The 19888-nt window shown below is 44.9% G+C and overlaps 1 protein-coding gene across 1 annotated transcript in view; it reads right to left on the bottom strand.

Moving 5' to 3' along the window:
• Positions 1-19888, bottom strand: part of WDR18 (WD repeat domain 18) — a 765213-nt gene that overhangs the window by 324908 nt on the left and 420417 nt on the right. The window contains exon 6 of the mRNA XM_044054012.1: positions 15652-15716. Within this exon, the coding sequence (XP_043909947.1) occupies positions 15652-15716 (65 nt within the window). The remainder of the gene's footprint in view (positions 1-15651; positions 15717-19888) is intronic.

Below are 19888 nucleotides of genomic sequence, written 5' to 3'. Positions count from 1 at the left end.
CCCAGAAAAGGAGCAAGATGGAGAAAGGAGTCTCGCGCCAATAAAAGTAGATGCCTTGTTGGGGCGGTAAGAAGCCAGTCGTCCAGGTAGGGAAAGACCTGCACCCCCTGAAGCCTCAGGTGGGCTGCTACCACTGCTAATACTTTGGTGAACACCCTGGGGGCTGTGGTGAGACTAAAGGGAAGGACCCGGAACTGGTAGTGACTGGCTCCCAGCCGGAAGCGGAGGAATCTCCTGGAGCGCCTGTCCATCAGGATGTGGTAGTACGCGTCCTTGAGGTCTATCGAGCACATCCAGTGATTTTCTCCCAGAAGGGGGAGAATAGATTGCAGAGTGACCATTCGGAATTTTTCTTTGGGGACTGCCAGATTCAAGAGAGAGAGGTCTAGGATTGGTCTTAGTTCCCCCGTCTTCTTTGGCACTAAAAAGAACCTGGAGTAGAACCCTGATCCGATCTGGTCTGGGGGGACGGGCTGGATGGCTCTTTTCTTTAGCAGATGGCCAATTTCTGCCAAAGCGGCCTCCCGTTGACCGGGTGGGACGTCTGGGAGGGACTTCAACTTTGGAAGGTGAAGGAAAGGGATGCGATATCCTCTGGATATGATTTGGAGAACCCAGCGGTCTGATGTTATGGACTCCCATGCCGCTAGGTGCCCCAAAAAACGCCCCCCGACGGCCCCCAGAGGGGAGCAGCCGGGCAACCCCTCAGGGTTGCTGCGGGCCGTTCAGAGAAAGGTTCCCTGGACCCGAAGTTTCTGGGAGCCCCTCTGCCTCTAGGGCGGCGTCCTCCCTGTCCTCCTCTGCCACGGAAGGACTGGTTGTCCAGAGCAGGCTGGGACTGCTGCGACTTCGGAACCACATCTTCTTCTGACCCTTTTGGTTCGTAGAGTAGGGCCTCTGGGGTGCAGAGAAGCGGATTCCGACGGCAGACAGCGTCTTCCGTCCTTCTCGCTCTGGGTCAACGTTTCGAACGGTTTTGCCAAAGAGAGCAGAACCATCAAAGGCGTTCGCAAATGACGCTTTGAAGGGCTCAGAAAAATCGCAGTGACGGAGCCAGGCCTGACGTCTAGTGACTAGGCCTGCCCCCGCAGCTCTAGCGGCGCCTTCCGTAGCGTGGGAGAGTAGCCGCATAGAGGTATTAGTAACTGACCTAAGAGTGGCCATACGGGTGGAGTGCAGAACCCTGTCCTCCTCCGACATGGACTCTGGGGGAGATGCAGCATATTCTTTAATGAGATCTCGCTGCATCCTAATGACATGTGCCAAGTAGTTCAGCGCCCTTACCGAGAAGGTCGCTGAACTAAACATCCGTTTCCCCATGCGGTCCATCATCCGAGACTCCTTGCTCGGGGGATGGACTGAGGGACTCTCCTGAGCCAGTTCCCTCTTGGTGGCCGCCGTCAACATGGCATCTACCGGAGGCCCCTTACTCCAATGGGCACGGTCGGACGGTGGGCTAAGGATCCTATCGGGCCTCTTAGGAATTGGCTCCACGGTGTCCGGTTCCTTCCACGCCCTGGTGGTAATGAGGTCCACCAGGGGGTCGGCAGGAGGGGACACCCAAGAGGTAGACGGGCCCGCTTCAAATGCCTCCAAGAACACGGACTCGTCCGAGGAAGACTTGGGGCAGACCACCCCCCCCTTATACTGAGCATTTCCATGATGTCTCCAAATGAGACATCCTCGGGGTGACCGTGGGGAGCCTTCCCCTTCCTCCAAGTCCGTGTCTTCTGTGAGACTCGGGGGAGTCAATGTGCCTCCTTTTGCACGTATGCTTGCGAGGGACATCCTCTGGGGGGCTGTCAGAGGACTCCTCGCAATCAGCAACTTGTTCCATTGGAGCAACTTGGGGCACAGAAGCGGGCTGTCCCAGGGGCCGGATGGTGGAAGCCTGGCCCAGTGCAAAGGGAGCGCGGGACGGAGCCGGAACAAGTGCCGGGGGTCCGGAGACCCTCAACAGGGCCCTCTCCACTACATCAAACGCCGAAGGGGAGCCGACCTCGACCAAAGGATCCGACAATCGGCTCCCCCTCGGATCCGAAGAGTGGATCGGAGCCGGCGCCGCGCCGGATCCGAAGGACAGTGCGCTCCGACACAGATGGCGCCGAAGGAGCACTGATCCCCGGATCCGAGGCTCGGATCCAGGCTCCGAGGTCGGATCCGATGCACTCGAGGGCAGGGTCGGATCCGGTACCAAGTACTATCGGCGCCGACCCACCCCGCCCGGCTGCTCGGCTCCAGCTGCTCGAACCCGGATAGCGGGTCGGAGAAGGAGCAATAGGTTTGAAAAGGGTGTTGAGCTCCCCAGAGGGGAGGCAAGAGCACTCCCATCTGCATCTGGGTCTGGATGAATCTTCTCATCATCCGTCCAGATCAGCATCCGAGCTATCGTAGATCTCGACGAGGCTACCGAGGTAGGCCTGGAGTGCCTCCTTGATAGCCTCGACGGAGATCGGGTCTCCTCCTCCTCAGGTCCCGTGAAAAGCACACTGGGGACCGGAGCCGAAGGAGGAGACCAAGCAGACAACGGAGTTGGGAGCCGGGGAGAAGCCTGCTTGGCTGGCGGGCCGAAACAGAGGTCTCGGCCCGCCGCTTGTGGTGCTTCTCCTCCGGTCCTTTTCTAGCATCCCTCTCCTCCGAACCAGAAACGGGAGGTTGAGTCCCAGGAGGAGGAGGGGTGCCACGGAGGGAGAACCGGCACGGTTACTCCCGAAGGAGCGGAGGTCGGAGCCGAGTCCGGCGGTAAAAGGCCCGCCAACACAAGCTTGGACCTCCGCTCCCTCAGTGCCCTGGGGTTGAACCCTGCACAAATGGAGCATCCAGATGTGAGGTGTTCAACCCCCAGGCATCTAACACACCGAGTGTGGCCATCAGCTGGGGAAAGCTTATGGCCACACTCGGAGCATTTAGAAAATATAGATTTGGGCTGATCAGCCATCCCAATCTATAAACAAGTTACTAAACTAAAGTAACTAAACAATATACACACACAGGCCCAACACACACACACTACGCCAACAGCGAGGGGAGGGAAAAAAATTCTTAGATTAACTCTAAAGTAAAATATCAAAGGGGAAACCACACTTTCACACAAAAAAAGAATAAAAAACTTCAAAATTCTATATTAACAGTTAGTAAAACTAGCACTTAGCTGAGAGCTATAGAAACCAATCCAGTCACCATGCGCGGCAAACGAGATCTGAGGTCATGAGGGTAGAGCAGGGCATTATGGGTGAGGGGAGGAGCTGAGAGCTTGGATCCATAGCTGGAAAACCATGCCGGTTCGGATCCGATATCGGATCCATAACCCACAGGTTGCAGACAAATGAATATCCTACTTCAGATCCATTGTTTTCAATCCAAATTGTTTAGAAAATCTACTTTTTCAAACACTTACTTACACTTTGACTTTGCACATCCATACCATCAGAAAAAGGGCATTGCCAAAGGGTTTATTAGGGCATCCAGAATGACCAGCAACTACGCTGTATTTATTCAGGAATTGGATTTTATTTGCTCACTTTTTAAAGAAATTATCCAGCAACCCTTTTGTCTAATTTAACAACTGAAGTGCTTGCCCAAAGGGATGAAAAATATTTTCCACTATTTGGTAAGAGTCGGTTAGTCACCGAGTTAACAAACCCGGTTAGAAATGAGATTTTTTGTAAACAGTCATTTATCCATACCTTTTCAGGGACATCACATTTGGTGGAACAAATTATTAAAAAATACTGGCCCCTTTTAAGGATTAATGAAGAGACCAGGTAGTATATCCCTCTGCAACCACTTTTTATTAGGAAAACAGGGATGAATTTTAAGGATCTCTGAGAGGAAAGGTGACCAACCTGTTGGGGCGAACAAAGATGTTAACGGTATGTTCAGATGTGGTATGTGTAGTCAGTGCAAATTCATACTACCACACAAAGAAGTTAGTATTCCATCTAGAGGAATCAGTTTCCGGCTTGCCAAGCATTATAATTGTGGCACCAGGGGTGTTGTATACATAGGGATTTGTGATTGTTGCCAAAGTTTTTATATTGGCAAGACTACACATACTCTTAGGAAAAGGACTTATGAGCACCTATACGAGATCTCTAAAAAGAAGGAATCTAATGCTTTCTATAAGCATTCCCTGAAGTGTCCAAATATGTCTATTAAATTTGCGGTTTTGGAACAAGTGGTTAGTGACCCCAGGGGTGGTAATTGGGAAGATAGGGTCAAATTTAGGGAATTGAGTTGGCAGCTTAAATTAGACGCCGGGAGATCACCAGGGCTGAATGATTGTATAAGTATTGCCAGCGTATTGAAGTTGAGAAGGACAAAACTGTGAATTGTACGGGCCAGTGGGTGGTTTTACATTAGTTTACATTTTTTCTCCATTTTAATAAAATTTAAGGTTTTATGTTGGACTTGGGTTCGAACCTTATTTATTACAATATATTTTTTGCTATAATCAATGAGATTTTATTATTATTTTATTTTTGGAATCTGAGTTGGATTTAATATTATGGAGACATATACAAGAATTTAGTATACGCCTTTAAGGGAATTGTAATTAATTGATCAATGCTTTTAGTGGATTATATAAAAATTATGTAATTATGTTGTCCTATTGTTCTGAGGAAGCTCTGCAATAGTAGAGTGAAAGTACGCTAAACGTTATTGTGTGGTTGTTTCTTGTGAGCTCGACTTCAGTTTTGGAATAAATTATTTTACACCTTTGGTTCCGCTTCTGCCTGGCATCATTTTTTTCTTGGATTGTTACTTGGGAACACGGCTCTATGTAGAACACCACATTCCAGGTATTCTCATATGCCTAATACAGAGTGGGTAAAACAGTGAAACATGTCTCATTCAAGCCTAGCAGGCCCAGGTTCCTCTTTTTCATAACAGACATCTGCTTAAAACATTCCATCTTGAGACCAAGCTCCACAAATAATAAATCCTTTAGAGGAAACTCAAAGGAGGGGGCTTCCTCATCATATGAATCACACTGGAGGCAGGGGACATTTGTGAGGTATATTCCAAATCAAACCAGCCTCCCAATTAAAAGTCCAATTATGTCCAAGGGAAATGTCTTCTTTTTTGGATAGCTGGGTACCAGACGTGGAGGCTGAGTGGCAGCATTCTGCAAATTCTGTCACACGGTCACAACAAAAAATACCTTCACAACCTTTTTTTTAATTCTGCACAACCAACACTTGTTGGGACATCAGAATTCCAGATGCTAGAAGTACATGAAGCCTGTGAAGTCATTAAAATGGTGGATGTACCTAATCTGAGCAAACTTAAAAAGTGGGATGGAGCATACTACTAGGCTGACTGAATTCTCTTGAAAGTGCAGCTGTGACCAAACACCTTATCAAAAGACCTGTTCTTGCGAACTAGTGTCAGAAGACAAACCTGTCCTTGACAGCCACATTAATAATCTTGATTCAGATGGCAGCATCTCTGGCCATCATTAGCACAACTTTATTTCCTTTAATAGGATAAATGACCTGGTCCAAAACACTGGACCACCTGTGGTCCAAACCTGGGCCAAATGGGGACAACTAACATAGAAGAACAAATTATATAAATACACAGTAGTGAACCAGATGCATAACTAGTTATTTGGTCAGCATTTATTTTACCATAAGCAAGTATAAAATGCCTAGTAAATTTGAACAAAAAGAAATATACTCACTTAGAACTACACAGAAGAAATAAAATAACAATGACGACTGTCTTACTAAGGGGTGCCAGGCAAAAGAAAACCGAATTAATGTACTTTTTCCTTTTATATTGACATATTTTAACTTCTTTAACTCTGCAATGTATGTGCAACGTTGTGACCTTTGTCCAAATGTAAAAGCAGATGTAAGGGGAAAAAATGCCAGAAACTGATACTTGAAATATAAAATATAGCTTGTTGCAGCTTCTCAAGAGAGGACTTAACTGCTTCCATATATTTAAGTCAGACAAAAGGGTTTTAAACCAGGAAGGCCAAGGATCATAAAATTCAATTAAAGTGTGTTTCACAGAAGCAAATGGCCATAACTGAGAGGATGCAGTTATTAATACGTAAATAATTAACAGATATTTTTTCTGCTAGTCCTTTGTTCATCTGTGGGGCAAAAAGAAGCTAATGTAGTCTGTTGTAATGTAATTACACCTGTTTTTGTGGAAGACAAAGGAAATGAAGTAGTCCAATAACCTCGGTTTATGTACTGGAGTGGTGACATGAACTGATTAGTCTAAGACAAAACAGTTCCAAGTATACAAGTAATAAGCTTTAGCTTTTGTTTATGAAACACTTATGAAGTTTGCTTTGGATTCTGCTTTGTTTCTCATGATAATAAAGGACTTGTATTTACTTAGGAAGAGACAACTATGATATACGTAGGATATACACTTAGATGTAGATCACGTTTTCCTGCTCATATTCCTATTAGTGTAAACTGTTATTTTATATTATCTGGGGAGTCTTTGATTTTTACCAATTTTATTTTATTTTTTCCCCTTTAAGTAAAGTTTTATTTATTTGTGCCCCTTTGGTTTTCATGTATTTATATATGTATTTTTTTCTGAGAAGAGGGTTATTATTTAACACTATGTTAATAAAGTTATTGTTTCTATTTGCAGTTAGCAACACTGTTTGAGCCAGCCACCCACCAGTGAAACATTTTTATATATACATTTGGCTAAATCAACAGATGTCTGTTAATTTGTGGTACCTGGTCAAACCTAGGCTGTACCACCATGCCAGAAAAAAGCTATGGGGAATTGAAGAAATCTCTGAGCCTTTCCTGAGAACTGCATGAGCATGTTATGTAGCAAAATATTTTGTTTCCAGGGGTTTTTACCATGGACAAAGGAGCACCAGAAGGTGTTGTATTTCATACAGAGTGGTGAGAATGGGGCCTGTAGGGGTCAGGCCAAAGATGCAGCTCTTTATGAGATCAGTGTGTAGTCTAAGTAGGTTTGAATATTGGAAGTTCATACTAAGGACAGCAGTGCATACCCCACATTATGCTTTGGAAGCCAAGTTGCATTTAGTGAATTGGTTACAGAGTTAGACTTTTGCGCACTTTATTTTAATTTAACCTGCTGGGTATCAGTGGTCTGACTTCAGCAACTATCCTTCTGGTAACAGTCAGACCTATCTAGAGCAGAGGAATGGACAAGGACTGTAGTCCTTGTCACTCATTTACCCAAGTGCCAGTCATCAATCACGTACTGGTGACAGCAGCAGCCAATCGGTCATTTAGGTTGGCTACAAACCCCATCAGTGCCAGTCACCAATCACAATGATGAAAATAAAGACAAAGATGAAGGTGACAACAATGATTATTATCTCCTAATACTTACAAATGATTTTTGAAATTATGATCCTTCGCATCTAGAAATCCTAACACTTGGAACAAGGTCAAAGAGGACATTCTACGAGTCACTGACATATCAGCTTCAGGACAGGCTGGACAGAGAGCCACAGACAAGATAGATACTGGTCCCTGGGGCTGGAGAACTGCTCCTCTAGTTAAGGCATCTAGCCTGCTTTGGTGATGGTGGCGCCATCTTCACCTTAGTAAAGTCCTTTTTGAAGGACCTCTCATCCTCAACAAAGCTCCTTTTGGTGGTGCTCTTTTCTGTGGCTGTTTATTAGGGTGAGAATCTCCTGTACTTAAGGAAGGCTGGTCATACTAATGTCAATATGCACACTGGGGCATTCATCTTTTTTTGTCATTCTAGCCAGGCAGAGACAGAGGCAATCCTCTGTATCTGGAGGGGGGGGGGGTCTTCCTTGTGTAACCCACAAAAATCCAGCTGTCTACTGTATGACGGGAATTGCCAAAACTGCAAAGACTCTTAAATGCAAGTCTTTATACAGATCCAATACCCACAATTACAAAGGTTTTTCAGATCTGTATGAGGCACACATCAAGAAAAGAAACATTTTTTCACAAAGCTGTTACCAGCAAAAAATATCGTCTGGCTCAGCACAATAAAAGGATGGAGCCTAGAATGTGACCTAAGAGACTGGCACTCAACTACAGGCCCCAGCACCGGAGAAACCGGGGGGGGGGGAGTGAAGGAGTGTAGCCCCACTTATCCATCCCAGGAGGAGTGCGTTGTCTATATTTGGGGGTGCAGTGGGCAGTGCAATTCCCCAGGTGGAGACATGGTAATCTACTGTTCTTAGGTAGGGACAGGGCTACTTTTAGGACTGCTCCTTCCAGAAGTGAGGGTGCAGTTATCACAGACAGTTACTGAATTCTGCTACCTGCCACCTTGTCGGGTGTGGGCCGTTATGATTGTGAAACTTAAGCTGAAAGACCTCGAACCACCTTCATGGGCCACTCCCAGTGGACCTTCACCATGGCGTTAGGAAATGAAAATATAGGTCGATCAAGGAAGACTGAAAATTGAAAGACATCAGAAGCAAAGAGTGTCAAGTAAAATAAATAATATTACAGACTGACAATGAAACGTTTTCTCTAAAGTGGTTTGTGTCTTTTCGGCTTTTTCCCGGTTAGGGGTCGCCACAGCGGAACTCCGGTCAGCTAATGATTGGCAGAAGATTTTTACGTGCAGAGTTGCCGGCCTCGACGCACAACCTTCAACGAAGGTACTCCCATTCACGCACGTCTCCACACAGAAGACGCTCTAGCTGAGAATCGAACAGGACAACGTCTTACTGTGAGGCGACAACGCTACCGCAGCACCACCACCGCAGTGTTTTCTCTAAAGTGGTACTCAGCAATATTATTATTACAAATTGACAAAAAGGCATTCCTAAAGTAGTACATACCTTTTCAAAGGAATCTGTTACCTGGAATTCTGAGGCTGGAACTGGATCAAGTGACAGCAAACCAAACTTTTCACAGAGACAGCATAAGTCTGTGGCAAAAAGGAACTAAAGACGGTAAAAGCTGACTGCAGCTTTTATGCAAGAATTGTGTCTCCCCGTGTAACAGTGAGAAGATGGACTGTGCTGGAACAACTGCAGAGCTCAGAGTCAGGCCAATTGAGCAAGTGTCCACCTGCAAGTAACCCCTCATAAGTAGTGGATATTGCTACAAAAATCATCTATGCAAAGCATATCCCTTGTCCTCCTAATTGTACAATAAACCAAGGAGTAACACCTACATTTACCAAAAGCCTGTATGTTACTAACTAGCAAAGGAAAAATCTGGTCCAGCCATATCTAAACAGCCGGGGACCAGCAGTCCAGAGGACAGAATGCTGGGATAGATTTCCCAGTTTAGTGTTGTGTAATCTACAAGGCTTTTTGAGAACTTACAAGCAGAAAATGTTATATGGCAAAACTGAGCAGATTCTCAGTCTGGATAGCAGAACGTGACATAACATCTACACAGCAGACTTGGTCTCAAAGTCCTGAAGCTTTGCAGAGTTCTTCATTAATGACCTAGACTATATTGCAGTATGCCCACCTTCCCATTGCTCCCAAATATGTTCTCTATGCACCTACTGAATTCACAGGACAACAGTACATGTCAGGAACAGAACAGTACAGTTGTGTACCTACCATAAAAGTAGATGTTCAAGTGTATTCACTGTTGCAGTCATTGCTCTTGGGTTATCCTGCTGGCAGGCTACCCGCAGTCGACCTGAATTCCAAAGTCCTGGTCCGGCATCGGTTGCTGTCGCCTCTTCCCTGATGTCAGTGCGCCAGGGGTATAAAGGATGCAGCCTACGCCATTTTCTTCAGTTTTTCTTGCCCCAGATGTCAGGTGCCCCCAAAAGGGTAGGCTAAATATATTATGCAAATAAACATACATGCAGTAAAGAAACATTTCCTTCATCTATAAGCAAATACACCACATAGGTTGTAGAGAATAGAGAAGTACAGATAAACCCCAGCAAAAGAAAGGGGGATGGAGGGAGGGTAACCTGGACTGCAACAGTGAATACACTCGAACATCTACATTTATGATAGGCACACAACTGTACTATGTTCGTGTTTCACTGTTGCAGTCATTACTCTTGGGTTGAATCTCAAAGCTGAGGATGGGTGGCTGAGCTAAATAGGATTAGGAGAGGTTATGAGGCCCTGCAGCACTGCAGTGGCAAAGCCTGCTCTGGATTTAGAGTAAAGAGGTAATTGATAGTTCTTTGTAAAAGTGTGCACTGAACTCCAAGTTGCAGCCTCTAAGATGTCATTGGTTGGTACTCCTCTGAGGAAGGCTGCTGAAGTGGCTGCTGCTCTGGTAGAATGAGGCCTAATGCCCTTAGGCACTGATTTGCCATGCTGAGAATAGCAGAAACTGATGCAATGACCAATCCATTTAGAAATGGTCTGTTTTGAGATAGCCTTTCCTTGTGATCCTGCAGCATGACACTAAAAGTTGCTCAGTCTTTCTGAAAGCTTTAGTTCTGTCCAAGTAGAAGCGTAGCTGCCTGTATATGTCCAAAGAATGCAGAATTTTCTCACCCTTGTTCTGTGGGTTTGGATAAAAGGTAGGCAAGTGAATGGTTTGGTTGAGGGCCACACTGGACATCACCTTAGGCATAAATGTTGGGTTTGTCCTCAGAAAACCCTATCTGGATGAAAAATGATAAAAGGTTCCACAGCCATGAGTGCTTGAAACTCAGAGACTCGTCTTGCAGAGGTTATTGCTAGGAGCAGAGCTGTTTTCCAGGATAAGAATTTTATATCAGCTGTTGAGGCTGGCTCAAAGGGAGGCAGTGTGAGTTTTTCCAAGACATAATTGAGGTCCCATGCCGGAACTGGTGCTCTCCTTGGAGGCCTGATGTTTTTGGCCCCTCTGAGGTACTGCCTTATTAAAGGATGAGAAAAGATAGGTGGTTCCGTATTGTAATGGGCTGAAATGGCGGAGGCATGAATCTTAATTGATGAAAAGGAAAGGCCTTTGTCCAGCATCTCAGTTAGGTATTGTAAAATCTGAGGAATATTTGGTACATACGTGTCAATGCCTTGTTCCTGGTTCCAAGCACAGAATCTCTTCCACTTTTCTGCATAAGATTTTCTAGTACTGGGCCTCCTGGCCTCCAAGATAACATCCATAACAGCTTTTGAAAGAGGAGTGTTCTGAATGATTACATTATCTGCCATGCTGCCAGATTTAAGGTCCTGTGTTGACTGTGCAGGATCCAATTGTTTTGTTGGGTCAGCAAGTGGGAAGTTTGAGGCAATATCCATGCTGGACCTTGAGACAAGCTCTTTAGGACTGGGTACCAGTGCTGGCATGGCCAGTCTGGTGCAATCAGTATCATTTTTGGCTTCTCTTGTCTGACCTTTAGGAGTACCTTGGAAAGAAGAGGCAGTGGAAGAAAGGCATATACTGTTAGGTTTTTCCAGCTGAAGGATAGGGCATCCACTCTCCATGCTTGCTTGTGATAAATCCTTGTGCAAAATCTCTAATTGGCAGTTGTGAGGGGAGGCAAATAGATCTATGTCTGGGCATCCCCATTTCCTTGTTATGTCGAAGACTTGTGGATCCAGTTTCCACTCGTGGGGATCCATGAGGTTTCTGCTTAGTTCGTCTGCCAGAGTATTTGTTTTCCTGGCAGGAATTGTGCTTGCAGGTGAACTTGATAAGTCAATGCTGTGTCCCACAAGGTCATTGTTTGTCTGCAGAGCGGGTAGGAATGTGTGCCTCCCTGCTTGTTTATGTAACACATGACCGTAGTATTGTCCGTCTTTATCAGTAGCTGTCCTGGATGAAGTAGATCCTTGAAAGCTGTCAGGGCATTCTGAACAGCTAGCATCTCTTTTTGATTGATATGAAGATGAATCTGGCTTGCAGGCCATGTGCCCTTAATACATTTTCCTGCCATATGGGCCCCCCAGGCATAATCTGATGCATCCGTTGTCAGTGTCTGTCTGGCTGTGGGTAAAGTGAATGGAAGACCCCTGTTGTGGTGACAGGCCTGTGCCCACCATCAAAACTCCTGTTGCAGGCAGGGAATAAGGGTAATTACTGTTTCCAGGCTGTGGCAATGCTGAGTCGAAACACTTTTTAGATACCATTGTAGTTTCCTCATATGCAGTCTGGCATATGGAATTAGATTAGTAGAATGCAGGATGCCATGAAGCTCAAGGCCGACAGGATTTTCCTTGCAGATAACTGGGTCTTTGTTGCCAACTTTTTGAAGTAAGAAATCAGTTGCCTTTGTTTGTCTGGCGAGAGATAAGCCATCTGGGCAGTTGTATTTCAGCTTGCACCCAGAAATGTGATCTCTTGAGAGGGTACTAGTTTTGATTTCTTTTTGTTTACTGTGTACCCTAGACAAATTAGTAATCTTTTTACAAACACTAGATGCTTTAGAAAAATTTCTTTGTTCTCTGCTTGAATAAGGCAGTCGTCCAAGTAGGGATATATTTGAATTCCTCTTTGTCTGCAAAACGCAATTACTGGTGCCAGGCATTTTGTGAAGACCTTGGGCGCAGTAGATCAGCCAAAGGGCAGTGCAGAGAATTGGTAGTGCATTGAGCCAGCTATGAATCTAAGGTATCTTCTGCAAGATTGTCTGATTGGGACATGCAGGTATGCCAAAAGTCTCGAGTAAAAACCTTGCCCCTGCTCTTGTTCTGGTACTTGTTGAATGGCCCTCATGTCCATGAGGGCTGTAATTTGCTTTTGTGCCTCTGCCCACTGATTGTGTGGCAGGTCTGGCATACCTTTTGCCCTTGGTAGGGTGTGAAAATGGAATCTGTAGCCCTGGGACACTCTGTTCAAGACCCATTTGTCTGGGGTAATCATTTGCTAATTTGGTGAAAAAAGTGCTAGTTTTCCCCGTAAGGGGTTTCCCAAAAGAAAAGTGATGGGATCTGGCAGAGGAACGTCATTGGGACTGTTTCCTGTAAGGTTGTGATTTGTCTTCTCCGCTTCTGGAGGTAGGAGCACTCCATTATTTAGGCTTGTATGAGCCTTGGGGTTGAGATCTGCCTCTGGGACGTCTGTATCTGCCCCTTTGTGGCCTGTCTGACACTGGAAAGGACCAATTTTTGGAAGGCCAGTTCCTGCTAAATCTGGGTGGCTGTACCTGTAAAAAATCCTTAACTGTCTGCATGGATTTCGCTTTATCCTCCATTTTCTTCAAGACCTCTTCTGCTTTAGCACCAAAGTATCATGCTGTAATTGAGCATCTAATAATTTTGCTTTAACATGATTGGGTAGATTCTGTTCCTTTAACCAAGCATGCCTTCTAATAACAGAACCTGTAACAGCGGCCCTGCAAGAGGCCTCCAGTGAATCATAACCACATTGCAAAGTATGCTTTCCCACTTGTTCAGTTGCATGCAATAAATCCTGCATTTCCTTGTTTTCTGAACATTCAGAATTTGTCATCATTTTCTGTTTGCTTGTGACAGTAAGTATTGCTGACATTTAAGCATATGAAACTGACAATTTAAAGCCCTTACAGCCAAGGTAGCAGAAATGTAAACTTTTTTCCCCCATCTGTCCAGTGCCCTAGAATCCCTATTAGAGGGGACAGGGTTTTTTGCAGTGGAAGCTTTGACCTCTTCGGGACCCTGAGATATATATAGTTTGTGGGTCAGCAGCGTGGTTTTTATATAGGAATTTATGAGAATCTGGGACCCTGTAGTATCTGTCAGGCTTAGCAAGTGCAGGAGGTAGAGAGTCAGGGGACAGGCCGGACTCTGAAAATACATCATCCGCAATGTCTAGAACAGGTGGAATAGCAAGGGATCTGTGCTGAGGTAATAGCAGAAAATCTCTGAGCCTTTTCTTAGATTCGGAGTAATCTTGGCTCTCCCAGTGGAAATGCTCCCTCATGGTATGCAGTTTCCCCAAAAGAATAATCCTCAGGAGGAGAGGCTGAAGGAATGGATTCTTCAGCATCAGAATCCTCATAGGGAGGAAAAGAATAATCCTGTTCAGAAGAGGAATCAGAGGAAATTGAAACCTGATCAGAAGAATCATATTCTGTCTCTTCCCTAGGCCTCTTATCAGGAGGGGGATGGGAACCCCTGATCAAGTAATTAGGTCTTCGGCCATTTTAAGCATCTGTTTTTTAGGCATGGAAGTCTGAGTAGGAGGATGCTGTACTTGTTTCTTTGTCTTAAGAGCTGCTTTAGTCTTTGTCTTTGAAGCTGAAGATGGTTTAACATATAGGTGTGTAAGTCTGAAGACATCCTCAGAAGTAGATGCCTGCTCAGCAGCTCTGGACCCATCTGAGGGGAATGATTTCCGAGTATCCAATACCTTGAGTATCCAGAGACCCAGTCGGCTCCACGTGGGAGTCGGAAGCAGCCTGTGGCTCTGAGGTAGCGGGCGCCAGGGGCTGAGAAAGTGCCACACTGAGAACCGGCGAACTGGTGACTGGCCTAGAGGTCTCGTTGTCGGTTTTGGACCTCGGCTGCCTATCCTTTTCCTTGTCCTTGCGTTTTTTCTAAACTCCGGTCGTCGGCTGTTCCAATGGCATTATATAATTAAATCTTCGGCCAAAGTAATGAAATGCAAAATCAAACTGACTCTTAATAGTGCGTTGGTTAAATCTAGCACAAAACTGACAGCTAGCAACATTGTGGTCAGGGCCTAGGCAAGGAATACAGTAAGAGTGAAAATCCTTGAGGTATTTGCTTCCCACATGAAATGCAATTGTTAACTTTTTCTGACATCGGTCTGGAGCAAGAAAAAAGTTTCCCCAACGGGGTACTTAGCTTTAATGAAGATTTCGGTTCTGAAATTCTGATTTGAAAATCTCAGGAGTCGGCCGACCGGTACTTGCGAACTGCTTTTGCTTCGGGCACCGCGCGGCAAGAAAGACTGAAGAAAATGGCGTCGGCTGCATCTTTTATACCCCTGGCGCACTGACGTCAGGGATGAGGCGACAGCAACACACGCCAGACCAGGACTTGGGAATTCAGGCAGACTGCGGGTAGCCTGCCAGCAGGATAAACCAAGAGTAATGACTGCAACAGTGAAACACGATGAACATCTTCCTTTTCCTGGAGCCTCACTCTCTCAGCTAACCCTGCCAATATTACTTTCTCCTGGCAGGCATGCTTAAGGACACTGTTTTCACACACAAAAAAAAAAAAAAAAACAGGCTACTCTCCATTTTCTACTACGTGTTGTACTGATGTCTTTAATGTGACCAGGAGACTGATAATGCTTTAGGGATATCCAAAACTCTGGAAGTCAGTTTGGATGAACAGACACCTGCTGCTGAGTCTATTTTCTAAGCATAAGAAAGGATACTACAGCAGCATTCCTTCTATTTCAACACCTAATGCTACTCTGAGCATACATACAAGACTTTTTTTTCTTTATTTACATGTTAAATTCTTGTTTTACCCAATTAACACTTTAATATTAAATAAGGACTGTTACATAAATAAAAAAATTCCAGTTCCTAAAAGAACCAGAATCACACTTGAAGATCAATTACTTCTCAAATGCACAAACATATATTCAGTGATGAAAACGGAACAAAATATAAAAAAATACACAATAGCAAGAACAGTAAGCTAATAAAAGCATGTCCTAGGTTCTTCAAATCTGTACAATATGGGAAAAGGCTCTTGAGTTCATCATTGTCACCTTCTAATACAAATACTGCTAAGTCTTTCTTCCTGTAGTTCGTACAACTCAACAGACTGTACAAGTTTTGCATACAACTACAGAACTGAGACACAAAGTCAGAATTTTACTTTACCTGTGTCCTTTGAAAGTGCACCCATTTTCTTTGTCTGACTGAAAAGTTTTTGTCCTTTGTACAGGCTATAAAAAGAAACATATGTAGTGAGACTAAACTAACAAAATGCATTTACTTCTCTACGATTACATCACTAGTTTATTTCTCACTTGTGAACGTCATGTAGGTAGTGAGACTAGTAGGATACAGTTCCTCAACAACTGATGTAGCAATGCTCACTTGATCAAAGCCATCCAAATCAAAAATGTCAATTCAAACTTTTTTACTACCCAGGCAAAGCTTCCCAAAACCAAATAAATATAGAACACCCTCCCCCAGTTAAACTCTAAGGCTGCTAAAACTAAAAGTACATTACATTTATATGATCCATGAACTGCTCCTTCAGTTGGCTGGTATCAAATGAGCATCCCTGACTCAGCTGGAGACCTACCCTCTAAATCAGTCTGGTCAATCAAAGCCCCACCCGAACAAAACAAAGTGGCTTTTTATTTCACTAGATTAGGTTAAAAGTAGAATATGGCTTAGCATGCTATCCATCCTACCACTCCCCCATTTAAAAAAATCCATAGCAAGTCACAAATCCTTACATTTAGAAGAGAAAGTCACTCTCATGCATCGCATGTTTTATGTGCGGATGACATCAAACATTTAAACCAGTCTATTTCCAACTACTATAAAAATAACCTTAACAGTAAAGTGAAAAGGAAGGTCAACAAGAGCATAGTGAGACCAGCTATGTTACATGGGTTGGAGACAGTGGCACTGACAAAAAGGCAGGAGTCAGAGCTGGATGTGGCAGAGTTAAAGATGATAAGATTTGCACTGGGTGTGACAAGGGTAGACAGGATTAGGAATAAGTATATTAGAGGATCAGCCCAGGTTGGACGGTTTGGAGACAAAGCCAGAGAGGTGAGACTGCGTTGGTTTGGACATGTGCTGAGCAGGGATGCTGGCTATATTGGGAAAAGGATGCCAAGGATGAAGCTGCCAGGTAAGAGAAAAAGAGGAAGGCCTAAGATAAGGTTTATGGATGTGGTGAGAGAGGACATGCAGGTGTGGTTGGTGGAACAGAGCAAGATGCAGAGGACAGGAAGAAATGGAAAGTACAGTTGTGTACACTTACCATAAATGTAGATGTCCGAGTGTATTCACTGTTGCAGTCATCACATTTGGGTTATCTGCTTGCAGTAGCCCTCAGTCGGCCTGATTAACAAAGTCTTGGGTCCTGCGTCGGCTGCTGTCTCTTCTTCCGTGACGTCAGGTAGTCAGGGGTATAAAACATGCAGCAGACGCCATCACATCAGTTTTTCTTGCCCCAGATGTCATGTGCCCCTTTAATGGGAAGCAATAAAATATATATACAAGGTTATACCTCCAATAAAAAAGTAAATACACCAAAAAGCTTTTAAGCATAGTAAAAGAGAGTAGAGGTATAGCCAAAAAAAGTCAAGGGGGCTGGAGGGAGGGTAACCAGGACTGCAAAAGTGAATCCACTTGAACATCTACATTTATGGCAAGTGTACACAACTGTACTATGTTCTTAGTGTTTCACTGTTCCAGTCATCACATTTTTGGTAGATTCCCAAAGCTAAGGATGGGAGGAGGAATTTATATAGCATTAGGACCAGCTATAAGGCCCTGCAAGACTGCAGTGGCAAAGCCAGCCCTGGATTTAGAGAAAATTGGCAAATGGTAATGCTTGGTGAAAGTATGTACAGAACTCCAGGTAGCAGGTTCTAGGATGCCCCTTGGTAGGTACACCTCTGAGAAAGGCTGTAGAGGTAGATGCAGCCCTGGATGAATGGGGTCTGATCCCTTGTGGGATAGGTTTTCCATGGTGCTTATAGCAGAAATAAATGCAATGGCCTATCCATTTAGAAATGGTTTGCTTTGAAATAGCCTTCCCCTCTGCCACTGCAGCAAATGCCACCAGGAGTTGTTCAGATTTCCTTTGAGGTTTAGTCCTGTCCAAGTAAAATCTAAGTTGTCTGTGCACATCTAAGGAGTGCAGTATCCGTTCCCCTTTGTTCTGTGGATTAGGAAAGAAGGCTGGCAAATGAATGGACTGATTAAGAGCCACACTGGATACCACCTTGGGCATGAAGGAGGGACTGATTCTGAGGCACACCCTGTCTGCATGAAAGATGATGAAAGGCTCCACTGCCATAAGGGCCTGTAATTCGGATACCCTTCTTGCTGAAGTGATTGCTGAAAGGAAGGCTGTCTTCCAAGAAAGGAATTTTAAATCTGCACTAGCAGCTGGCTCGGAAGGAGAAAGTGTGAGTTTCTCAAATACAAAGTTAAGGTCCCAGGCTGGAGTTGGGGCTCTCCTAGGTGGTCTTAAATTTTTGGCCCCTCTGAGGAACTGCTTGAACAGTGGATGAGAGAAGAGGGGAGGTTCTGTGTTATAATGAGCTGAAATGGCTGAGGCGTGAATTTGGAGGAAAAAGAAAGGCCCTTGTGAAGCATCTCAATTAAGTATTGTAGAATCTGAGGTAAGTTGGGTGCTGCTGTGCTCATCCCTTGAGATTGGTTCCAGGCACAGAATCTTTTCCATTTTTCAGCAAAATATTTTCTAGTACTGGGCCTCCTTGCCTCAAAAATGATATCCATCACTGGTTTACTGAGGGATGGTAAAGGAGAGATTGGGTAATTAGCCAGGCTGCTAGGTTCAGGGGTTTGAAGCTGAGGGTGCAGAACCTGGTTCTCCTGCTGAGACAACAGGGTAGGGGTCTGAGGCAGGGGCCATGGGGCCAACAGTGACACACTGCACAAGAGGGGGTACCAGTGTTGGCGTGATCAGTCTGGTGAAATAAATATCGCCCTTGGTTCGTCCTGCTTGATCTTTAGCAGTACTTTGGAGAGGAGAGGCAAAGGAGGAAAGGCATAAACTGTTTTTTTCCAGCTGAAGGACAGATCATCCACTTTCCAAGCTTGTTTGTGGGGAGTCCTTGTGCAAATTTGTGTAATTGGTAGTTCTGTGGGGAGGCAAACAGATCTATATCTGGGCTCCCCCATTTGTCAACATGTTGAAAGCCTTTGGTTCCAGTTTCCAGTCGTGTGGGTCCATGAGGTTTCTGCTTGGTCCGTCTGCCAGTGTATTTAGTTTTCCTGGCAGGAACTGAGCTTGTAGATGCACTTGGTAGCTGAAGGCTGTGTTCCACAGTGCCATGGCTAGTCTGCAGATGGGGTAAGAATGGGTACTCCCCTGCTTGTTTATGTACCACATAACAGTGGTGCTGTCCGTCTTTACCATTAATTGTCCTGGAAGAATGTGGTCCTTGAAGGCTGTCAGAGCATTCTGTACAGCTAACATTTCTTTCTGATTGATATGCAGGTGCATTTGACTTGGGTTCCATTTGTCCTGAATGCATTTCCCTGCCAGGTGAGCCCCCCATGCATAGTCTGATGTGTCTGTTGTAAGGGTTTGGGCGACAGGGGGTAGAGTGAATGGTAGTCCCTTGTTGTGGTGGCAGGCCTCTGCCCACCAAAGGAACTCTAACCGTAGGCAAAGTATGATAGGAATCATTGCTTCTAGATCCTGAGAATGTTGACACCATAGGCTTTTTAGATACCATTGTAGTTTCCTCATATGCACTCTTGCATATGGAATTAGAAGAATGCAGGAGGCCATGAACCCCAATGCTTGCAGTATTTGCCTTGCAGATAGCAGGGTTTTTGTGCCCACTAGTTTGAAGTAGGTTGTCAAATGAATTTGTTTCTCTGGCGTGAGGAAAGCCATCTGGGAAGTTGTATTCAAGCCTGCTCCCAGGAATGTAATTTGTTGACAGGGTATCAGGTGTGATTTCTTTTCATTTATGGTGTACCCCAGACAAGTTAGCACCCTTTGTACAAAAGCCACATGATTCAAAAGTATGTCCTGGCTTTCTGCCTGAATTAGACAATCGTCCAGGTATGGGTATATCTGAATATTTCTTTGCCTGCAAAATGCAATGACTGGAGCTAGGTACTTTGTGAATACCCTGGGCGCAATAGATAAGCCAAAGGGCAGTGCAGAGAACTGACAGTGCATGTAGTCTGCTTTGAAGCATAGGTATCTTCTGCAAGATTCCCCGATTGGGATGTGCAGGTATGCTTCCTTTAAATCGAGTGCTGCCAACCAGGCATCTTTGCCTAGCATAGGAAGCAACTGGTGAAGAGTTAGCATCTTGAATTTTGGAATCACCAAAAATGTGTTTAAAGTAGACAGGTCCAGGATAGGACGCCATGAACTCTC

Source organism: Protopterus annectens, chromosome 13.part0, assembly GCF_019279795.1.
Source record: "Protopterus annectens isolate FY-2018-M chromosome 13.part0, PAN1.0, whole genome shotgun sequence".
NCBI classification, from domain to species: Eukaryota; Metazoa; Chordata; order Ceratodontiformes; family Protopteridae; genus Protopterus; species Protopterus annectens.
The sequence above is the reverse complement of the archived record's forward strand: the minus strand, read 5'-3'. Positions and strand labels throughout refer to the sequence as shown.